Below are 22,108 nucleotides of genomic sequence, written 5' to 3' on the forward strand. Positions count from 1 at the left end.
GGCAAAGAAAAAGAAATGTCACGTACATGTTGAAATATCAAGCAGACGCTCTTTTCCTGAATTGAATAATTAACTTCTCAGTGTTGTTTTGGGGAAGATGAATGATTGTTGTCGTAGTGTCTCTCCGTAAACTTATGCTGATAAACTAATAATTAAGCAGTCAGATGATTCATAGTGATGCAGTGGTCGGGACTGAGTTTTCTCCAGGGCAGGATGTGATTTGACAAAGGTCGTATTTTACAATTATTATCTCTGATGAGAAAAAAAAGATGTGAGTGTGTCGTGTTTGTTAGCAGGCTTACCGTTTCCTTTCTTTTCTTCAGTGCTAAGATTAGTGTGGGTTTAAGATGTAGTGATATATATTCTGTACATTCAGGTGGCTAACTCTGATCCAAATCCACAATTTGGTTGGATTATGAATGGAAAAATGGTCAGGAGTTTCACTTTAAAAACTGCTGAAAATGGCACATTTTCACCAATTCTTTTAATACTAGTTAATACTAATGCATCGATTTTTTGCTGGGAATGTGCAGGACAATGTGCAGAAAATGCCTTCATACTTTTATATGTGTCAGAACACCAACAATACCTGTTGAATCAATAAAATTAATTTCACTATAGGACGTAAGCTTTAATGTTTCAGCGTTAGAATAAATATATTAACTCAAAATAAACTTATTTTACGCTTTCTGCAGCATTCCTGTCCTGCCTTCCTTCAACATGGTTGCTGTTATATTTTTTGTAGTCTTCGTAGATTCTTTTTAGCATTTAGTAGGCGGCACTCATTTTGTGTGGAAGATGAGTCATATGAGGTGTGAAATGCCCCTTTTTAAGCGAGCACACAGAAACAGTTGATAACCACAGATGTGACACTGGTTATTGCCAACTGGATTTTTTTTTTAAGCCAGCTAACCCTGAGAAAGCATGGCAGTGTTGAACTTCTGTCGTAATGTACCTCTCTGAATAAACAACATGCAGAAGCACAAACAAGAGAAAGCACAAACCTCCCCCAAGGCAGCTCTCTGTCTGGGCAATATTTACATTTAAAGGACTTGCATTGTATTTTACATGTGTTCATTTTTTTATTTGTTCTCATTGAACTTACTTTAAGAGGTTTGTGGTGCAGTAAAAACAAGTGCACAGTGCAGGATTTTGTTAATTTGTCCTGTTCAAACCCATTTTCATGTACTTGAGATACTGAGTATAATTATTTTTTGTTTATGTGGCTATAGATATACACATGTAGCCTTCATGTTTGGTAAAGGTTTTTGGTCACGTTTATCTTGTTTTCCAAAGATATTATACTTATTCAGGAACTTTGTACATGTATTCATATATATTATAACAAAATCACAAGAAAGTAACATGATATTTAGCATCCTCATGTATGATTCCCTACATGCCTGTGTATTGTCAATACAAACAGTGGCAGTAAGAAACAAAGGCTATCTAAAAAGCTCTGCAGAGCATTATCATCAGTTTGATGTTTTAAATCCATCCATCCATCCATCCTCTTCCGCTTTATCCGGGGCCGAGTCGTGGGTCCTGAAGTTGGAACACACCCTCCGGTCCCCCTTCTTAAAAATGGGGACCACCACCCTGGTCTGCCAGTCCACGTGTACTGCTCCTGATCTCCACGCAGAGGCGTTGTAGAGGCGTGTCAGCCAGGACAGCCCTACAACGTCCAGAGCCTTCAGGAACTTGGGGCGGACCTCATCCACACCAGGGGCTCTCTGGTGCCTCTGTTTAACTGCCTCAGTGACCTCGCCCCCGGAAATTTGCTGGTCATCCTCCTCATTCCCAGCCTCTGCTTCCTCCTCGGAAGACGTGTCAGTGGGATTAAGGAAGTCCTCGAAGTATTCCTTCCACTGCTGGACAGTTTTCTCAGTCGAAGTGAGCAGCGCTCCGCCAGCACTATACACAGTGCAGGTAGAGCACCGCTTTCCTCCCCTGAGACGCCTGACGGTTTGCCAGAATCTCTTCGAGGCAGTCCACAAGTCTTTTTCCATGGCCTCTCCGAACTCCTACCACACCCGAGTTTTTGCTTCTGCCCGAGCCGCATTCCACTTGGCCTGTCAGTACCTGTCAGCTCCCTCCGAAGTCCCACAGGCTAACCAAGCCCGATAAGCCCCCCTCACCTCTGGTGTCCACCATTTGGTTCGGGGTTACCACCACAACAGGCACTAACCATCTTGCAGCCGCAGCTCAATACAGCAGCGTCACACACCATCACTACACGTTTAGGTGCACCGGGTCTGTCCAGCATCCTCCCCCGCCACCTGATCCAACTCACAACCAGGTGGTGATCAGTTGACAGCTCAGCCCCTCTCTTTACCCGAGTGTCCAGAACATATGGTCGCACGTCTGGTGATACAATTACAAAATCGATCATCGACCTGCGGCCTAGAGTGTCCTGGTGCCACGTGCACTTATGGACACTCTTATGTTCGAACAAGGTGTTTGTTATGGCCAAACTGTGATTTGCACAGAAGTCCAATAACAAAACACCGCTCAGGTTCAGATCAGAGAGGCCATTCCTCCCAATCACGCCCCTCCAGGTCTCGCTGTCATTACCCACGTGAGCATTGAAGTCTCCCAGGAGGACAACAGAGTCTCCAGGTGGAGCACCTTCCAGCACCCCACCCAGGGACTCTAAGAATGCTGGGTACTCTGAACTGCCACTCGGCGCATAAGCGCAGGTGACAGTCAGGACCCGTTCCCCAAACCTAAGGCCCAGGGAACAAACCCTCTCGTCCACCGGGAAGAACCCCAACGTACCGCCAGCAAGGCAAGGCAAGGCAAATTTATTTGTATAGCACAATTCAACAACAAGGTGATTCAAAGTGCTTTACAGAGACATTAGAAACAAAAACAAATAAAAAGCATGATTTAAAATTGATTAAAACAAGCAAACAAACAAACTAACTAAACACACACATTTCACACCTGTTCGCGCGATCTGAACCCTTATCGTAAGGGGAGCTACCAGTCCTTCTGTGGACGAGCTACTTTCTATTTTAAATTCCCTGAATTTAAAATACTCTCTAGACCCAGTCTAGACCCAGTTGGGGAGCTACCCAGAGCTCTAATCCCACACCTGTTCGCGCGATCTGAACCCTTATCGTAAGGGGAGCTACCAGTCCTGTGGACGAGGGGATATGTTGCAAGCCGAGGGGATATTAGAATACCCACCCCAGCCCGCCGCCTCTCACCAGGGGCAACTCCAGACTGAGACAGAGTCCAGCCCCTCTCCAGGAGACTGATTCCAGAGCCCAAGCCATGCGTTGAGGTGAGCCCGACTATATCTAGCCGGTACCTCTCAACGTCACGCACTAACTCAGGCTCCTTCCCCACCAGAGAGGTGACATTCCATGTCACAATTGCCAGTCTTGGTAGCCGGGAATCAGTCCGCCAGGGCCTCCACTCCTGGCCGCCGCCCGGCACACAATGCACCCGAACCCCTACGGCACCTCCTGCGGGTGGTGGGCCTGCGGGAGGATGGGCCCATGTCCCCTTTTCTGGCTGTGCCCGGCCGGGCCCCATGGACCAAGGCCCGGCCACAAGACGCTCGCCCTCGGGCACCCTCCTTGGGCCTGGCTCCAGGGCGGGGCATAAGGGTCTTCTGAATCACTGTTTGTCTGGTCCCTCACCCAGGACCTATTTGCCATGGGAGACCCTACCAAGGGGCAAAAGCCCCCAGACAACATAGCCCCTGGGATCCCTGGGACACACAAACCCCTCCACCACGATAAGGTAGCGCTTCACGGAGTTTTAAATCCTATATGGTGCTATTCCATATGTTGACAATATTTGTAAATATTTGACAAATAAATCATTGAGTTGACTTTGAACTTTGGTGGATGAAAGCCAAATATTTGTGGATTATTAATCTGCTATCATCATTTATTTACACACATGCTGATTATGTCAGCCTGAAATATGCTCTCAATAATAAAAATGGTAGTGCTGTTCCTCTTGTAAACTTTGTATCCTCTTAAAACTTGGCTAACATATGCGTCGTGTCATCATTATTTCTGTCACGTAAACCTCTGCTGAACCTTACGGTCTGTGTTTACATTCATACACTGATCGGCTGCACATCATGGAACTTCTATAACTCAGAGCTTCAGAGCTTTTATCACAATGTTTAAGTTACATGTTACAGCGTGTCCGAAGGTTTGTTGCTCAAACCTAAAATGAAGTTAAACAGATAATTCTGAATAAGTCTAAACACACGAAATCTAACAGCTTACATTATTCGCTTTTAAGCACGCCATCATCCCAAGTCAGTTTTAACACACTTTTAATCACACGTACTCAAATTCTGTCATACTTTTATCAGATAGTTCACATTTTTAAAAATATCCAGACATACAGAGGTTCTAGACAGACGAGCCAATAATAAACAGCATGCATTACAAGGCAGCGCTGATAGTGGAGCATTATATTTAGAAACTTTATCACAGGATATGTTAAGTGATACTTTGAGGTGTCAGGAGCCTGCTGGATGTGATGGTTCCTAGTTATGTTGTTAGCTTTTGGGAGAAAGTTTAAAATTGAACCATTCGTAATAAAACGTTTGTGAGCAGAGTGCTTTACTTCATGGGATTTGTCGCCGTGCGGTGATTCTTGCATCTTTGCTGATGAGTTTCCTTGTGAGTGGCCACCACTAATGAAGTGTATTGGGCATTAAGCCAATCACTAATGTGAACACACAGTGAGATAAACACAGTTTTAATTAAAATGGCTTACAACAAGATGGGAAGCCAAAACTGTAGCACATACCACAGCAGCTTTTGCCAAACGCTAAAGGAAGAAAACTGCTTTGGCAGTATAATCCTGTTGTTACTCGACACAGTCATGTTCACACTCCAGTTTTCAGGGGTCATGCGCTCCTAAGAGTTGCCATCTGTGCTGAGCGAGCCACTTGAATCTCTTCTGCAGATCAGCAAAACTTTGGCAATGGTTTATTTGAGCTTTCTCAGTTTTTACATGAGATGGATCTTTTTCTAGACTGCAGATGTCTTCCATAAAGTTTTCATTGAAAAACACCTAAAACCAACGTTGAAATAAACACATTTACACACTTTATGCTAAAGAGGAGCTCTCAATAACTCCTCTGCTTTGACATTTCATTCAGACCTGCAATAAGGCAACTTTGCAGCCGGATGAATGAGGAATCTGCGTGTAAAAACAAACATGCTTAGTAATGTCACCGGGGGAGGAATGCGATCTTTAGTTTGATGTGATTTGACAGTCATAGCTAATGTGCACTGGCAGGCCAAACACACCAGGAGAGCGGAAGGACGGGCCCCAGGGTGAGGGGAGGGTCAGGGCTGCCGCCGCTATCATTGTTAACCCCCTCTGCTGCTAAAGGAAAGAAGACGTCCCACAGAACGGCTCTTTTACAGGATGGGACTCGAAGTTGTACAAACAGGGACAAAGAGGGCATTAGAAGAAACCTCAAATGATTTCCCCTCCCAGTAATGCTGGCACCAGAGTCCTGATAACCTCTTCTTCCTGCCACTGTTGATATTGCTAGTTTCCATCACAGCAGTGTGTGTTTCCCTCGTGTGCAAACGCATTGTTAATGACTGTCCTTGCTTTTTATTTCCCCCCACTGCGGACTAAACACAACCTCGCTTTACCAAACACTTGTTTTCCGGTATTTTTCCCATTTAAAAACTGTGGGAGGATATCACAGCTGATTCCGTACAGCTGATTTGCACTTCACGAACTGGTGAAAAGAACGAAAGCAAAGAAAATTGGCGACCTGGAAAGGATCTGCAGAGTCATGTAACATAACTGGATGTTTTTTCTGCCTCTGTCATGACTAAGTATAACACGTCTAAAAACCAAATCTACTAAAGATCACATCTTGTTGGGTGTGAAATAACTTTTCTCTTCCTGTCCTGAATCAGAACCGTTATGCAAAATCAAGTATTGCATAACCACTCTAATAGAGCCTTTTTCCTGCTGGTGTCATCTCTGTCGCAGCATGGTTGTTTTTACGAGTCTTTAACTGCATAAAGTATTCTAACAATGTGGAGAGGCGGTTGCTCAGCTTATGGTCAGTTTAGCATGTGGGCGGTGTTTTGTTTATAGCTGTGAATGTGCATTTATTCAGTACATTTTACAGCAATAAAGTGTTTATGGACAATATTTGAATCTTTCATTGGGAACATGAAAATTGATGCTGAGCTGAGAGGATGAAAAGACTCTCAAACCCGATCTGTGCACTTCAGGAGATCAGCATCAACATTTAACAACCTGCAAACAAAGGCAGAGTAGAGCACAGATATTTTATTGCTGATTTCTTCCCATCGCTCCTTGTTTGAAGCCACCACTTGTCCGTGCTAGTTGACAGTTGTCTGTTTCTTGACTGTAGAGGTGAAACACTCATTCCTCTCCTTGCCCAACGAGTCCCATAGGAAGAATATTTATGGATTGACTTGTGGCGGCGTTTGCCTGCACCAAAAGCAAAGCTGGCCGTCCGCCTGCTTGCCAAAGATTAACTTTGACGTTTCCGTCCTGAAATCCTCTCTGATTAAATATTTGCTGGCTCATTTAATATGAATGTGAATTAATGGTCAGTCAGTGAGTTTGTGCCCACTCCACTGGAGTAATATCGGTGATCTGGCAAAAAAAAAAAGACCTCCACAGCTCCTCCTGTCTCTTGTCTGTCTGCATTTCCTTTTTCTTCGTGTGTCTGTTTTATTCAATTCTGTTCTCCTATTTTCTCCCAGAAGAAAGGATGCGATTAACTAAGCTGCAAAGTACGGTGGGATCATACTTGGGGTCAGGGAGGTTAGCCAGTGTTATTTGGTCAGTCAGACCTTCACTTTTGTCTGAAATATCTCAGCAAATATTTATAATCTGACTCATTTTGTAAAGATTTTGCATCTAAATAGTGATCCTCTGACTTTTCCTGTGAAAAATCGAATATTTTACCATAAAAAAATCCACACAGACATATATTATATTAACATTAACTTGTGCTGGAACTGGCAGAGTTAGAGGCACAGTAAAGTGTGTACTTGCCTGTTTTTTAAACATGGGACTCATGTACCTGCAGCATGCATCCACACTTTTGTTACTGCAAATTAACCACAAGTAGAGCTCAGTTTCACTTTGGTAACTGGGGAGGGGGGACCATGAATTATTAACAGCAGTAATTATCCTTTGTGTGTGGTCCTGTCGTGTTCATGAGAGGGAGAGTGATTAGATGTCACACATGTCCGTTTGCTCTCATAAATCCATTTACTATACGATTCAGTAGAGAACGCTGATTTTAAGCTGTGGCAAACGTAACAGCCCCACTCAAAACCCCCGTGGCCTTCAAGCAGCCTGATCTCAGGAAGGACCGGTGCAAATTATTAGACTTGTGTTTTTGTCTTCGGTGAGGTAGGGGTCGTAAGCATGATGTAATACGCAGTTTGATTTTCAACCGCATAACCCTGGCTTCGACATGATTCAGCGTCTCCTGGGCAAACAGTTTTCGGTTTGAAACAAACACCAGCTTGTTTAGCAGTCGCCGAGTCGTCCAGGAATATCTTTTCTCCATCGACCGGGAGCGAAACACTGACGCAGGAATGATAAATTATTGTGGCTACAATGTGGAGTTGGAGTGCAGGAGTCACTTTTCAACAGTGTTTATACAGCTGTTGAGGAATTATCTTACTGTGTAACTGCGTTATTGTGGAAAAGAGGTTGTTTCATGGGAATGAAAGGATGACATTTCAGGCACGGTTAAAGGAAGAGTTTATTATCGTACTTATTTTCTTAGGGGATGGAAAAATTAACAGGCAGAAGCAGGCGTTTTTGTTTGTGTACAGATCAAACAATAAAGATGTTAATTAGGTTACAGACAAAGGAAATTAATGCATTTCCCCCAAATGTCAAACAGTTACTTAAATCTCTTGTGAATTTGTTTGTTCATACTCAACGACTTGGCGCCATCAGAGATTTACTTCTAAGATGTTATTTTTCGGACATTTTTTGAAGCTCCATTGTTTGTTTTTGTGTCCTCGTAAAGCTGACGTGAACATGGCTGCAACATCTCAGAACGTCTTGTGTTTTTATTTGTGGAAGAGAGATCTGATCCTAAAAATGAACAAAATACACAATAATCAAGATGCGGAGAGACATCGGTAATGGAAGCCATCCTTACATCCAGGCAAAGTTTTGAGAGATGTCAAACAGGATGAGGGCCGTCTTTGTGTCATGAATGTAATCTTTTTCTCCTTGAGGGTCCCAGAGTCTTCATAGACTACCGAGGGGAAAAGAAGAAGGGGAAGTGGGGGGGACTGCGGTGCCATTTAGGTTTCAGGTGACAAGTCTTCTGCAGATTTGTCCTGAGGCAGACAGACAGAAAAGTCACATGGGTGAGTGTCCCCTCAAATGTTCTGGAAAATTCCCTGACCTTGAGGAGTGTTGCGTTACACCATCCGACTGTAGCCTCTGGGGCTCGTCCCAGAACAGAGACTCCTTTGAGAGAAGCTGCAGAGAGTTTGGAAAGTCGGGATACAGCCATCCCGAAACACACACAACCAAAATGGAGCAATCAGTAAATCTTGAACAGAATCATGAAAGCATGTGTTTTATGGATGACCACCCTTAATCTTCCAGATTTTTAACCTCTGCATTCTTTAAAAGATGCTTTTTGCTCTTTTTCTGTCATCTACACAAATGTCTTTAATTCCCACAAACTCCCACAGACAATAGATCTTAAAGAAAATGCTGCGGGGTAGAGCTTTGTTTTATTTTTTCCTGTCCTTTCTGCTCAGCTTAATTTATTAAAGATAATAAAGCACTCTGAGGCTCGTAGAGTTAATTTTTTATGACTGTTTGGCGCAACGGTTAAAAACAGAGTCGTTTCCAAGATACGTAATTGCTTTGAATCCTGTTATTTAATTTTCTGTGCTTGTCTTTGTTCCATCTGGTATTTCTGTTTGCTGTGAGTTTGACAGAAGAATGAAGATCGCTTGCATTGCATAACAAAGTTGAACTGCATGGACCAACAGTATTGTAAAGGAAATGCTTCAGTGTTCGGCTTCTGTGTCTGTTCTCGGATTGATTTGTAGCTTTTCAAGATGTTTTAGATCTGCCTTCTTTATCCTTTTGTAACCTGCACATGTTTTTTCTTCCACTCCACATGTGATGAAACTGACTCAGGTGTATGTTTATTCTCCCTGTGTGTGTGTGTGTGTGTGTGTGTGTGTGTGTGTGTGTGTGTGTGTGTGTGTGTGTGTGTGTGTGTGTGTGTGTGTGTGTCTTCACTGCAGATGGTGAGGCACGCCCTTTCTCTCCCGGATCATCTCAGTGAATAGCCGGCCGCACAGAGCTGAAAGGATCTCAGCTCAGCTGATAAATAAAACCCTCTTCCCTCCGCACAGTGTGGGAGAAAGTGCCACTGCGGTGCTGGTGTGGCATCTTTGTAGGCTGATAACTGAAGTGAAAGCAGCCTTTGAGCGATCATCTTTCACCTGGAGCCACTCACCTTTCAGGACGTGGCCCTAGAGCCGGCTGTCAGGGCAGGTCTGTCAGTGGGAGCAGAAAGAGATTCTCACAACCGGCAGAGCAGCACAGATGCAAGCAGCCTTCCTTACGAGACTGGAGATTTATCCACAAGGGAAAAGACATGTTATTTTTTGGGTGACCTTCATGCAGGTCTAAGACTTTTTCATTGACTTTTATCTTTGCTTTAGCTGGTGCCCAGTGGGGCTGTGTGTGGTGTTGACTCTTCATCTTTATGATTTTTCATCACTGGGCGAGTGTGTCTGAGTGGCTGGGAGAGCCAGCATGGCCAAGCCTCTGCTGAAGATACAGCGCTACTTCCGCAGGAAACCTGTGCGATTCTTCTCCCTCATCCTCCTCTACCTGACCGCCGGGAGCCTCGTTTTTTTGCACGCTGGCTTCGTCGGGGACAACGGTCCCGGAGCCCGAGGAGGCCGAGACTCTCTTATAGCTTCGGAGATGGGCAGCTGGGCTTCATCGGACACTCGGGGACTTGGCCTCATGAGTAGGGTGTTTAAGGAAAAACGGAGAAGTGGACGGAGGTTCGGTCCCCCTTGGATGAAGAAAAGTAGACAGGAGGGCCTTGGGATGGTGGGCAGGGGGCGAGACTACACCAGCAACTGGAACCGCGCGCTGAAAGGACGCAATGCCAAAGACCTGGATGATGGAAGAGGTGGGTGAAAACCGCTGTTGCAGTTGTGCACTTTTCTTTAGCTGGGGAGTTTTCCAAATAAACCATCTGAGCCACAACCTTTAGTTTCTTTTACATCTCAAAGCAAGTTAGCAAATGTCTCTTTTAAGCAGTTTTAAACAATATGGTTCAGTGGTTAGTCCTGTCCAGGGTGAACGCCGAGTCATGCATTATGTCAGCTGGGAGAGGCTCCATTTGTCATATATGGTACGCTGTTATCGCACTTTTCATTTAACTGCTTCATTTTTAACTCTTTTCAATATGTTGCATGAGAAAAATGATAAATTGGCAACATAGCAGCAGCAGTGGTGCAAATGCTGAACTTTTTATTGCAGGCCCATTCATAATGGAAGCTCACTGGCATACTCACAAGCTGCTTTTGTCCCACTTTGTGCTAAAATGAAAGAGATCCCAAAAATTACAAACTGCTGCATCTTAATGACTCGACGCTACTAGCTGTAATTGGTCATGTGGGAGATCTCCTCAGAGTGGAGTGAGATGATAATTATAATTATGTCTTTTCTCCGGAATAAATCCTTTAAGGATCTCCCCGTCTCTGTGCTTCAGCTGTAGCTCCTTCACATGTTCTGCACATGCTCACATTTTGACTGATATGACAACAACCAGACGATTAGACGATTGTGGGATTAACCCCTTTATCTGGCTCATGTGCACAATCCCGTCTTAAAAGGTTTACATGTAAACTCAGTGCCAGCTTATTAAATCATAATGTGTTATGGAAACACTGGTGTAAGGCTGGGATGTGTCTACCTGCAGCTGACATCTCTGAGCTTGAACAGGACAAAGATCTTTTAAAATGAAACATGGACAAATTTGCTCCTGGCTCTGTTCTCTCTTCCTCCTCTCTGATTTTCGTATCGTGTCTATCACTTTCTTTGCTCTCGGATGAAGCACAAACATTTGAAAACGAAATCAACAGTTCACATTTCTGCCATATGCATTTATTAAGTAAAAAACGACCCCTGTGTTGCTCCTATCTTCATGGCGAAACACAAGAGAAAACTATAAACTAGTTAAGTCCTTAAGAAAAAAGTAGTAACACCATTTTTTCCCCTCTTATGTTAACATGTAACATTTTACCCACAGTCGTTAGATAAGTGCAAGAAACTCAAAGAGCAACAGCGCCACAGAGGAAGAATACAAAACAGCATGAGTTCGAAACACTCGGGTGCCACTACTGAAAGCTAGAAACATTTTGCTCATCAATGGGAGTCCACACACAGAAATATCACAATTTCACTGGTGAAATGTGAAGAGGCTTTACTCTCTCTGTGGCATGTTTTCAGCATCCGTGCCTCAATTACACTTCACAGCTCATCTCGTGTTACTACACTTTTGAACTCTTATTTAAATAAAAGGAATCTATATGGCAGTGAGAAGGTTTGTTAATGGGGAAAAAAGCACCGTTATGATGGAAATGCACGGTAGACTTGGAAATTAGAAGGTTAAGTCTCCTCAGAGTCGAGTGGAATTAAAGTTCAACTACCTGCTGTACAGGTGGGAACTTTTTTTACCTTTTATTTTGTATTTCAAAATATTATTCCTTTCGTGTTAAACCTGTAAAGCAGATTAATTGTCAGGTGACTTTTTGAGTGGTGCTTAAAAAAGAAATAATATTCCCGTATCGTTCAGCCAGCGAGAAATCCTCAGTCCGGCTGTGATAATCATCTGCTTCACGCACTGGCAGGGAGATAACTTCACTGGGAATGAGCACATGCTATCTGGCTGTTTCTATTTAATCATCTATAAAATCCTAAAATAGACACTTGAAAAAAAGCGTAAATAAACAGACAGATTTTGTTTAAACTACCTTTTAGTGATGTTGGTTCCTGTTTTTTTTTTCTCCAGAGAAGCTGTACAGCCAGGTGGGAGAGCTAAACTGCCATAAAGATGAAACATAAGTGTGAGGGACTGCTGCTCCATCTGTGCTATGTGTGCTATGACAACAGCAGAGTTCCCTCCTGATTTTTAACTCTGAGAAAGACTCCCAACATCTGTAAGCGTGAAGCGGGTCATAATCCCTGAGTCACAGCACAGTAACCTGCTGTGAATTCAAATTTAGACTATAAAACAATGCACAAGCGGTAATAACCTTTTTTTTTTTTTAGCTCCCTCTGCATTCAGAGGGAGCAAAGCAAACATGTTTACAATGTACACTCAGCCACCCCACGCCTCCACCCCCACGCCGCCCTTTTCTGAAACTCTAACCTCACGGGATTGCAGCCGAACGTGAGGATAGAGTAATTAATAACCTCAAAGCTATCTTTTGCACTCGTGCATCCAGCGCCACTCATTAATATGTAGTGTTTAAGAGCCTTTTGTCTTCCAAAGGTGGCTGTGTTTGGGTTAAGAGTTTTTCTCCCCTTCTCTTTTTACTCCAAATGTACTAATTCACCTTGGCTCCAAATTTAATTTGAAGGGAATATTGCGATAAGATGCAGACCACGGCGCATAAGCACATTTTTGCTGTGTGGGCCAATTGCACAGATGTATGCTGTACAAATAGACAACAGGAGTAGGCTGGAGAAAGGATATACTCGGAGCACTATGGAAAATGTGATTCACCAGCTGCAATGAGGTCATTTCGGAAGATGCTAAAATGATTGAAAACAATAATTGTATCAGTTGCATCTGCCGTTTCATCCTTTACCTTCGTGTAATGCGAAGCAGAAGTGTGCTATTCAAAACAAGAGATGCTGTTTCATCAAATCTGCATTTGCCTCCATCAAAAAGCAGATTATTTTCCAGCTCAACAATAGGTAGATTACCATCCGCTGCAGTGCACAACATGCTGCTCAAATGCAGGCCTGTAGACCAGCACAATTAAGATAATGCAGGGGACTCTATGCTTTTCCCTCATTTAGTTATTAACAGAGGTTTAAAGGGGTGATGGCAGAGCACAGATGGTGAGAGGTTTGCTGGTAGGGTCTGTGCAGCCCGGTTAAACACAAGAACGTTGTTCTAATGAGAGGCAAGAAGCTGTTAGAGGGTCATTGTATGCCTCTGCAGAGGTTCACTAGAGCCCAGCCCCCACACACTTCTGAAAAATGCAGAGAGATGACTGCCACTACAGTTACAGGCCACTAGAAGGGGATATCTGTCTTTATAAATAAATAAAGCTTCTGCCCCAGTTTGGACTCCCATGTGCGATGTCACCACAGCGTGACGCTGTGTGTGAGGACTCTAATGTGGATAAAATTCACCTCTGACACTTCTGACAAAGGGTTTTGATTGCTCTGTATGAGCTGTTACGTTAGAAATGTAATCTTATGTACATATAAGTTATGTTTTCTCTGCACACACGACCAACTGTGTTTTCTTTCCTTTTTCAGCAAAGTACATCGGCTGCTACATTGATGACACTCAGAAAAGAGCTCTGAGAGGAGTTTCCTTTTTTGACTACAAAAAAATGACTGTATTTCGTTGCCAGGACAACTGTGCAGAAAGGTATGACAGTAGCAAACAACAAAAAAAACTCATCCATTAGGCAAGTTAACCTTCTTTTTTTTGCTTTTGATTCCTACTGAGAAATAAAAAAAAAACCCCTCCACTACAAAAGAGCTGAAGGGGAGATAAAAAAAAACCTGCAGGAGATCAAAAGGTACTTTCCCATCGTAACTGAGCTAAAAAAGCAAAAAATAAATAAATGAAAGAGAGAGAAAAGCTCACGAGGAAAGATGCACAGCAGACCAAGCAAGATGACCTCCAGGCCCATTTGTGGCTGCACACAGGCTCCCAATCGTATCACATTTTTATATCACATATAACAAATCCTTCACAGTTTTTGAGTTCAAGAGTTCATTCTTGACTCAACGTGACAGAATACATTTGCTTATGGTGTGAAAATGTTTGAAAATGCTCTTGGAATAGGCTAAAGTATGAGCCAGTGCTCCACCACAGACCACATGATATTTTAGGCATCCAAGTCCTCCCAACTTTGGATCTGCAGTTTCAAAAATACCCTTTTTCTATTTAATTGTGGTCATGGCACACAAACAACTTGCTGGAAGAACTTAACTGGACTGCCCCTTCCTCGGCCTCCGTTCAGCTATGGCCACATTAATCTGTTACTGCGGCCCAGGGCAAAATGAGCGAACCGGACCATTAACCTCCCTGTTTGTGTACGTGAATAGTTTTCCTGTGCTTGAGTAGAACATTGAACACAACGTACAAAACGAAATGACACAGGCGACGTGATAAAGACTTTAAAACTAGATTTTGACACGGCCTCACCAGGCCTCTAAGATTATGCAGTGCTCAGCTTTTACTGTGTTTTAGTTCTGCATATTATAAAGAAATGTGATTGTTTTGTTGAAACACTGAACTGCGGTTTTGAGTCACGCTGGCGTTGGTTTATAATTAAAGCCCATTCATTAAAAAACAAACAAAACAAAAAGCCTCAGGCCGTTTATTAAATTACATTTGCATTTATATCATGTTTTATAAGGTAAAAAAAACATCAGTCGGTTTGTTATAATGCAAGTATTCTTTCACTGATTGCCAAAAAAATTCTGTTTTGTTTTAGAGTTTTTTTGCACTGCCACAGTTTTCATGTAGTAAAAATACGCGCTCCAGTTTTCAAGCCATTCATCTCCCCCACTTCTCCTCCATTTGTTTCCCATTATCCTCTCATCCCGTCTCACTCTCCGCGATACCTCACCATCCTTCTCTCACCTCTTTTTTTTCCCCCTCCTCCCTCCCTGTGGAGTACCAGGGACGGCTCTATCGAATGCACTGAATTACACCCATGACTGATTCACAGAGCAGAGAATAGGAGCAGAGAGAGATGCCTGTTTTCAGCTCCTTCTCCTATTAGTTCTTGCCTCTTGCAGCCACGTTTGCTAGAGTAGCGGGTTAATAAAAGCAGACAAACAAATGTGGGGCAACACATCGTAGGGGGGGAAAGGGGTTTGGGTTTGATTGACAGCCTGGGGATTTCTCCTGTGTGAGGTATGCATATTCGATGTCTAATTGCACCTGCAAAGCCTTCTGGGAGTCAGATCCTTCATCAGGCAACAGTACGGAGAGGAGAAGCCCTGTGTGATAAATTCTAGTATACTGCACACATTTATAATTGGCTTTGCTTAAGACGCCTGCAAAGCACATAAGTTTTCTCATTTTCACAGCGATGCATTATTCTTGAATAATATTTTCATGCACAAACCACATCAGTGGTTTGTTTCCATTGATTACAGCTCTCCCAGCTGCTCCAGAGGATGAACTGTTTTTGCCTGTGGAGGATTAAGGAACATAATGAAGGCTCAAAACGATCACTTAAACCCCTCTGTCTCCCTACGCTAACAATGCTAATCCTTTTTTTCCTCTTCCCTCCAGGGGATATATGTTTGCAGGCCTGGAGTTTGGCGCAGAGTGCTATTGTGGTCATAAGATCCAGGCGCCCAATGCTTCAGACAGCGAATGCAACATGGAGTGCAAAGGAGAGAAGAGCAACGTGTGCGGAGGGCCCAACAGACTGTCCATCTATAGGCTGGAGCTGAGTCAGGAGTCTGCGCGCCGCTGTAAGTCTGGCATCAGCATATCCAATAACACAACACGTCAAGTGTTTACTACTGCTGATATAAATACTCTATATCAACACTGACAGGTTCACAGTCTAAAATAAATGTGAAATGAATCCTTTAAATGGAACCTTCAAAAAGTTTAATTTCATTATAGATTTGCCATAAAAATTGAATTTGATATTTGAAAATAAAATATTAAACTTGGGTCCCTTTTCTAAGATGGATCTGATTAGAAATGAGTGTCCTGAGAGTCTGTACTTAGGCACAAAGATGTAATTTTGATTCAGGAGTGTAACACCCGCGGCTACTTTGAGGGAAAAGATTTGTTTTATTGCCACAGTCGGGAGCAGGCTGCTCTGTTGTGTTTACCTCTTTCCCCGGGGAGCTGCTCTACCTACACAGCCCAGCCGCCTGTGGTCTTCATCCTAAACACCGACTGCCTGCCAGTGGAAAACTTCAGTCTTGGGAGAAAGAGCTGATTATCAGGAGTTGTAATGATCTTATAGTACAGAATATGCCTAATTTTTTTGATTCCCTGCTGGATCACTTACAAACTAATGAACAGTCTTTATTTCGTATGCTAGTTGAATTTTAATTGAGAGAGACAGAATATGAACCAAACATCCAGAAAAATCTTTCCTTTGTAACAAATTCAGCAGGGTGTCTAAAAATTATTTCTCCTGCTATACCTGTTATAAAACTGTGGCTTGCTTTGTTGCTTTGTTGTGGGAACTTTTTTCTTTATAATCTAAAAAAGTCCCGAACACATGGTGGGGTGACTCTACCCACCCTTTCCTTTTTGCATTCACTCTTCCTTTTTCTCTTTCTTGGCTCCTGCTTCTTGGAAATACTGTGAGATCAGAGAGAGTTACCATGCAGATATGTGGTGAATATTTTCATAGCTCAACCGCTCTCTCCAGAGGTGTGCACTACAAAGCAAGATTATTGGGTTAGGGCGGTATTTCAAGCTTAAAGTCAAGGTTCTCATTGTGACGAAGGTGGCTGTACCTTGGTACATTCAGCTTTATGCTGAACAGATAACCTGGTGCACAGCAGGTTATAATCACAACATGCTCCAAGTCCTGAAGGAAAACATTTTATAGATGCAACCTAATAAAAATGTTGGCACAGCTGAAGGAACCTGCTAAAAGACTGCACTACAAAAATCACCATATATGGTTACAGTTCAGTAGATCATGCATAAAATGAATACTTTTATACTCGATCCTAGACCTGATTTTACTCTGCTGAAACCATGGCTGCTAAACAAAGATTAGGACTTTGACCAGTCTGTGATAAATCAGTTGAAATAATTGGACACACTCTAATGTAATTTCCACATTCCTGTTTTGGGGTATGGGCCACTGTAAAACCTGAATGCCCCCAGGCCTTCCTTTTGCTGTTTCATTGTTACAGCCCGTTCTTTTTCAATCTCTATCACCTGCTCTCCTCATAATGTCTCTGACTGAAGCAGGCAGCACTCAAATGATCAATTCTGAGCGGACGAAAAGTCTAATAATGCGTCCGAATCCTTCTTTTATGTGAGAAGCGGGAAGCCTGGATTAACACAGACAGTTGATAGCAACCGTGGCGATATCCGTTATCTCTGACTGGGGGTTTGAGAAATTGTTGAGCCAGCTGACACAAAGAAAGTTTGGCTATGCTGAACCTGCTTCACAGTGCACCCCTCTGTTCCTCTGCTGTTTGTTTGTTATTATTCTCATTTCTGCTTTTAATCCTTCAATCTAACTGCTGCGCAAGCATTTCAGGTCGGCATTTTCACCTCTAACCCCGATCTCATGTCATGTGAGGGCTGCTCAGAACATCAAAGAGGAAATGGAGGAAATGTGATGTGCTAGCTGTTTTGCAAGCTTTGCCGAGTAAATCCCAGCTCTTAAAAGCTATAATAACTGAGCGCAGATGCATCGTTGATGCACTCTTTGTTATTGAGACCTCATTTTCTCTGATAGCTGGATGGATTTATAGCTGCAGCATGTTAAAACACAGAAAGGTAACACAAACAGGATCCGTGGAGAGAACGCGGCATTAAAAATGCAACTTTAAGTCAGAGAACAAGGTCGAAAATAAATAAAACATTTAACACACACACACACACAGCACTAGAACTAATTTATAAAGGGGATATTCTCTTTTTTTTAAAGTCTGACACCACTGATCACTAATACTTCCTGTAAAGGAAAGGAGCGAGTGCTCAATAGTCTTGTTTACTGGTAGTGACACTATAAACTTTGAGAGGAAGGAATACCAAAGAGACGAAGCTCCATTTGCATATCTTACTTGGCTTTGTCTGAGCAAGCAAGGTGTCTTCATCACACTGTCTGTCACAGTGAAAAGCAGCGCTTGTTTGGTTTCTCTCCTCTGTCATTAATTCTTAACAGTTTGTTGACAACAGAGACATTTTCGTAAGTACTCTATACTGGCGCTGCTGACAGGTTGACAGCCTGCAATAAATGTGAAATGGATGTTTAGATTTCCTTTAGCAGTGACTTAAATCTGGGTGTCACCCTTTAAAGTTGTGGTGCAGTGCGAGAAACATTTCCATCGTGAATAAAAACGAATTTATCTTTTCAGTTAGGTTCAGCAGGCTGGCAAAAAAAGGTCAATAACAAATTAAAATAAGGTTAAAAAAAAAGACCTGCACATGAAGGAGAAGAGCAGCTTTTGTGATGTGTTGTCTTCACCAACATCAGACCACAGAGAGGATTGGAGGTTGCAAGTCATCCCAGGGACACGAGTGCTGCTGTTAGTTTAGGGTCTCTGTGTTCTTTCGTGTTGGTAAGTGACAGTCTGGCTTGTTTTGTCTGTTTCAGATGGCAGTGCCATTTTCAAAGGGTGTTTCCACCAGCCAGACAATGTCACACTGGCTCTCCCCTTCAGCGCGGTCATCCAGAACATGTCTGTGGATAAGTGCGTGGACATGTGCACAGAAAGGGTGAGTGGATGTTGGGGATTTGTACGCTGCGCGAGTGTGTCTTCAGTGTATAATGGCTGTTGTGTTCCAGGAGAAATCGCTGGCTGTGCTCGCTGGAGATCGATGCTACTGCGGATTCCCAACGCCCCTCTTCTCCCTGCATGAGCTGGAGGACGAGGGCATGTGTCTCAATCGGTGCCAAGGGGAAGAGTTTGAAAGCTGTGGAAACGACAAGTACTTTGTCGTCTACCAGACACAGGTTCAAGGTAAATTTAAGTGTTTCCTGGCAGCGGCTGAAAAGCCACACATGTGTTGAAGTTGGTCACATTCTGTTGGTGGAAAGTCCAAGTCAGACGCTGAGGTTTAGCACATTCAATTTAAAGTATGATAACACATGTGGTATTCAAGTGCAAAGTGTCAGCATGAGCCGGAACTTTGTCTAACTTACATGTCGTGCAAAGTTTGCAAAATGATTTTGGCACTGACCGTTCAACCCTGAGCTGTAGATGATTCCACGTATGAGATGCATGAATCTGTGGTGGATTAAAGATGTGATCATGCAGTGAAGAAGATCATTTCAAAAATCACAGAATTTAAAAATCAACAGTTCTTCTCCTGCAGCTTTGCCACATCTGTTCTTAGCCCCTTCAACCAGACGTGCATCTTACACTCTAATATTAAGTTAGTGCTGTTTTGGGCCTAGCATAGAATTCAACTCAACTCATATTTATGTATTTACTGGCTCCACAGTTGCTTACTTTCTATGTTGACTGCATTGCTGATTATAGCACTCTGTGATGTGCAATAAAAAAAAGTTGTGGTTGTCTTCCTTATTAACTCACACATCTGGACTACTCACTGGCCTTCTAGCTTCTACTACTTGCATGTGCCTCTCATTTAGATAAGATGCCAACTTCTGTGTTGAGCTGCCCAGAATTCACAATGGTGATCATCACTTGTGATGAGAATGGGATCTATAGATCAGATCCAGATCTGTCAATTGGACGCAGCAGAATCCCAGCAGTGATAGGGATTAGGGAAAAACCCCTCGGAATCTAGATGCTGGTGATGGAGATGAAGATGGAGGCTTGGATGGAGCCTGACATGGGAGAGGGAAGGAAGCTGGTTGCATGAAGGCATCTGGAAAGGAAAATGAAAGATCTGCAGTGATATTTAAAGTACATGGAGTAGCGGCTGATTGGCCTGAAGAAGGCAGGCAGAAGGACAATTGGACTTGTGATCTTGCAATGAGCTTGACAGTGTGGGAAAGGGGAACTGATGCAAAGCTTAGATAAGTTACCAAACATCCGAGAAGCAGACAGATGTTTGAATACAGATCTTTCTTATTAAACGTGTGTGTAAGCTTCATTTAGACAAGTTCATGTTTTTAAATTTTGTAGGCAAAGTCCTGAAACTTCACTCTTGAAGCTGCTACTCGTCTAAAATGACGTCTGATTGGTCGAAGTGCCTCTTGAAAACAGAGCCCAGAGGAGGTGCAGGAGTGTAGTTCCCTCTTAGACCACTTGAATTACAACGTGCCAAAAGGTTATCGTGGATTTTTGTCAACTGACATGAAAACTATATCAACTGCGCTAGTATCAATTATTTAATTCCTCTGCTAAGCTAATTCTGAGCTGCAGGTACATTTTGAGTACCTCCACACTATCCAAAAGCTATCAGCCCGGTTTTTAGGAAACTTCATGGAGTAGTTGGGCTAAAGGAAGAGATAACTGACTTCAGAACCACATAAAGAGAAATGGATAAAGAGGTGGGATTCATTTGTATAGATGTCAGCTTTGCACTCTCACATTCAGGTACAGACGAGACCACCAAGACTAATTTGGAGGAGGTGGCTTTACTTGTACTTCCAAAGGAACTCCATAGTGGTTTGTTTATGGTGGGAGCATGATCCAGCCCAGAGGCTAAGAGGTGTGTGCTGACAGTCTGAATAAACACGCCTTCCCATTGCCAAGCACACTTTGCATTCAGGGAGAATGCAGTGTGCACAGTTTTTAGCAAACTGAAGTGAAGGAAACAGATATATAAATACAAATGTTAGGAGTAAATGTGTTGTCTGTGCTTCTTCTCCAGACACATGTGCTCAGTAAGCAGACTGATTGTTCTGGTGTGGTTTGCAGTGACGCACTTTGGTCCACTTAGAGAGTTCCCTGTTTGACCAGAAACCAAATATTGGGGAAAAGCTGCAATTTATGCAAACTCATTGACTAAAGAGCAGTGAACTAATGTTACGAGTCCTAGGACTAGTTGTACCAAAGTAACAAGTGGTTGGTTGGTTATAAACATGACTTATAAACCCTGTTATAAATTTCCACATGTTCCTTTGTTCTAGTGTCCAGCGTTGGCTATACTTACTTTATGTCAACAACAGACGTAACTCGTGCTCAGTTTCAAACTGTATAAACCAAATCAACACTGAGATTCATTCAGGAGGCTTCACTTTCAACCAGTTAATATTTCAGGTATCTCACAGCATAAATCACAGCCTCAGAGTTACTTTTAAATAACTATGATTGTTCTCATTTGAGCTCACAACATCAAATGAATTACAAACTAAAAAAACCTCCAGCATCACACTTTAAACCTTAACCCAGTCACAGAGTTAACACTATCGGCACTGTGCCATATGCCAAGGGTTCAGCGCCGCAGTATTGAAAATAAATACACGCAATCACACACACAGATTATCGGTACATTATGAAGCTTAAAAAAGCGTTGTTTGTAACATAGCTCCTGCCTTTTTTTTTCTTAAGATGCCATGGCAACAGACTAAACTAAGATAAACAGCCGTGTCCCTAAAAAGACTCATTACACTAGTGCTAAAAGGTTGTGTGTGCGTGTGTGTGCGTGTGTGTGTGTGTGTGTGTATGGTTTCCTGGTATACCAACCTGAAAAACACACAGGACTGAAGACATGAACCACTTATTCATATGGAGTGGGCAGGGTCCCTACCTTAGGAAACCCAGATGCAATACACCAAAGCACTTTGGCTCCAATTTAATTAGTTTCTTTCTGAATTTCTGTCATGAAGGAAAAATAATAACCTTCTGTTTGCACAACAGGTATAATTATCCCACTGTGGCTCCTTTTTTCCTAATACTGAGATATTTTGCTTGTTATGAGCTGGAAAAACTAAAAATAAATACAAAGCTTAAAACCACAACATGTGAACAATTTCGGGAATAAACAGAAATTTAAAAAAGTCTCAGCATTTTGTGTGCACACAAACAGGATGCAAGTGTGAAAACACCCGAGTGTGTCCACGCAGTTTAAGCAGGAGCAGAGGGCACTAAGAAAAAAAATGGCTGTGATATTATTGTCTGGAGTTTGCAGACATGCACACGAACAGCAAAGGGATGGGTCACATATGAGGAAGTCACACTTCTGAGTGCTTCTGCCTGACACCCC

At 42.8% G+C, this 22,108-nt stretch overlaps 1 protein-coding gene across 1 annotated transcript in view; it reads left to right on the forward strand.

The window, feature by feature from the left end:
• Positions 1–22,108, forward strand: part of wscd2 (WSC domain containing 2) — a 41,663-nt gene that overhangs the window by 13,496 nt on the left and 6,059 nt on the right. The window contains exons 2-6 of the mRNA XM_005722171.1: positions 9,285–10,189; positions 13,561–13,675; positions 15,563–15,747; positions 18,582–18,703; positions 18,774–18,948. Of these exons, the coding sequence (XP_005722228.1) occupies positions 9,802–10,189; positions 13,561–13,675; positions 15,563–15,747; positions 18,582–18,703; positions 18,774–18,948 (985 nt within the window). The 5' untranslated portion in view covers positions 9,285–9,801. The remainder of the gene's footprint in view (positions 1–9,284; positions 10,190–13,560; positions 13,676–15,562; positions 15,748–18,581; positions 18,704–18,773; positions 18,949–22,108) is intronic.

Source organism: Pundamilia nyererei, unplaced genomic scaffold, assembly GCF_000239375.1.
Source record: "Pundamilia nyererei isolate P.nyererei 1_Seehausen unplaced genomic scaffold, PunNye1.0 scaffold00006, whole genome shotgun sequence".
Lineage (NCBI taxonomy): Eukaryota > Metazoa > Chordata > Actinopteri > Cichliformes > Cichlidae > Pundamilia > Pundamilia nyererei.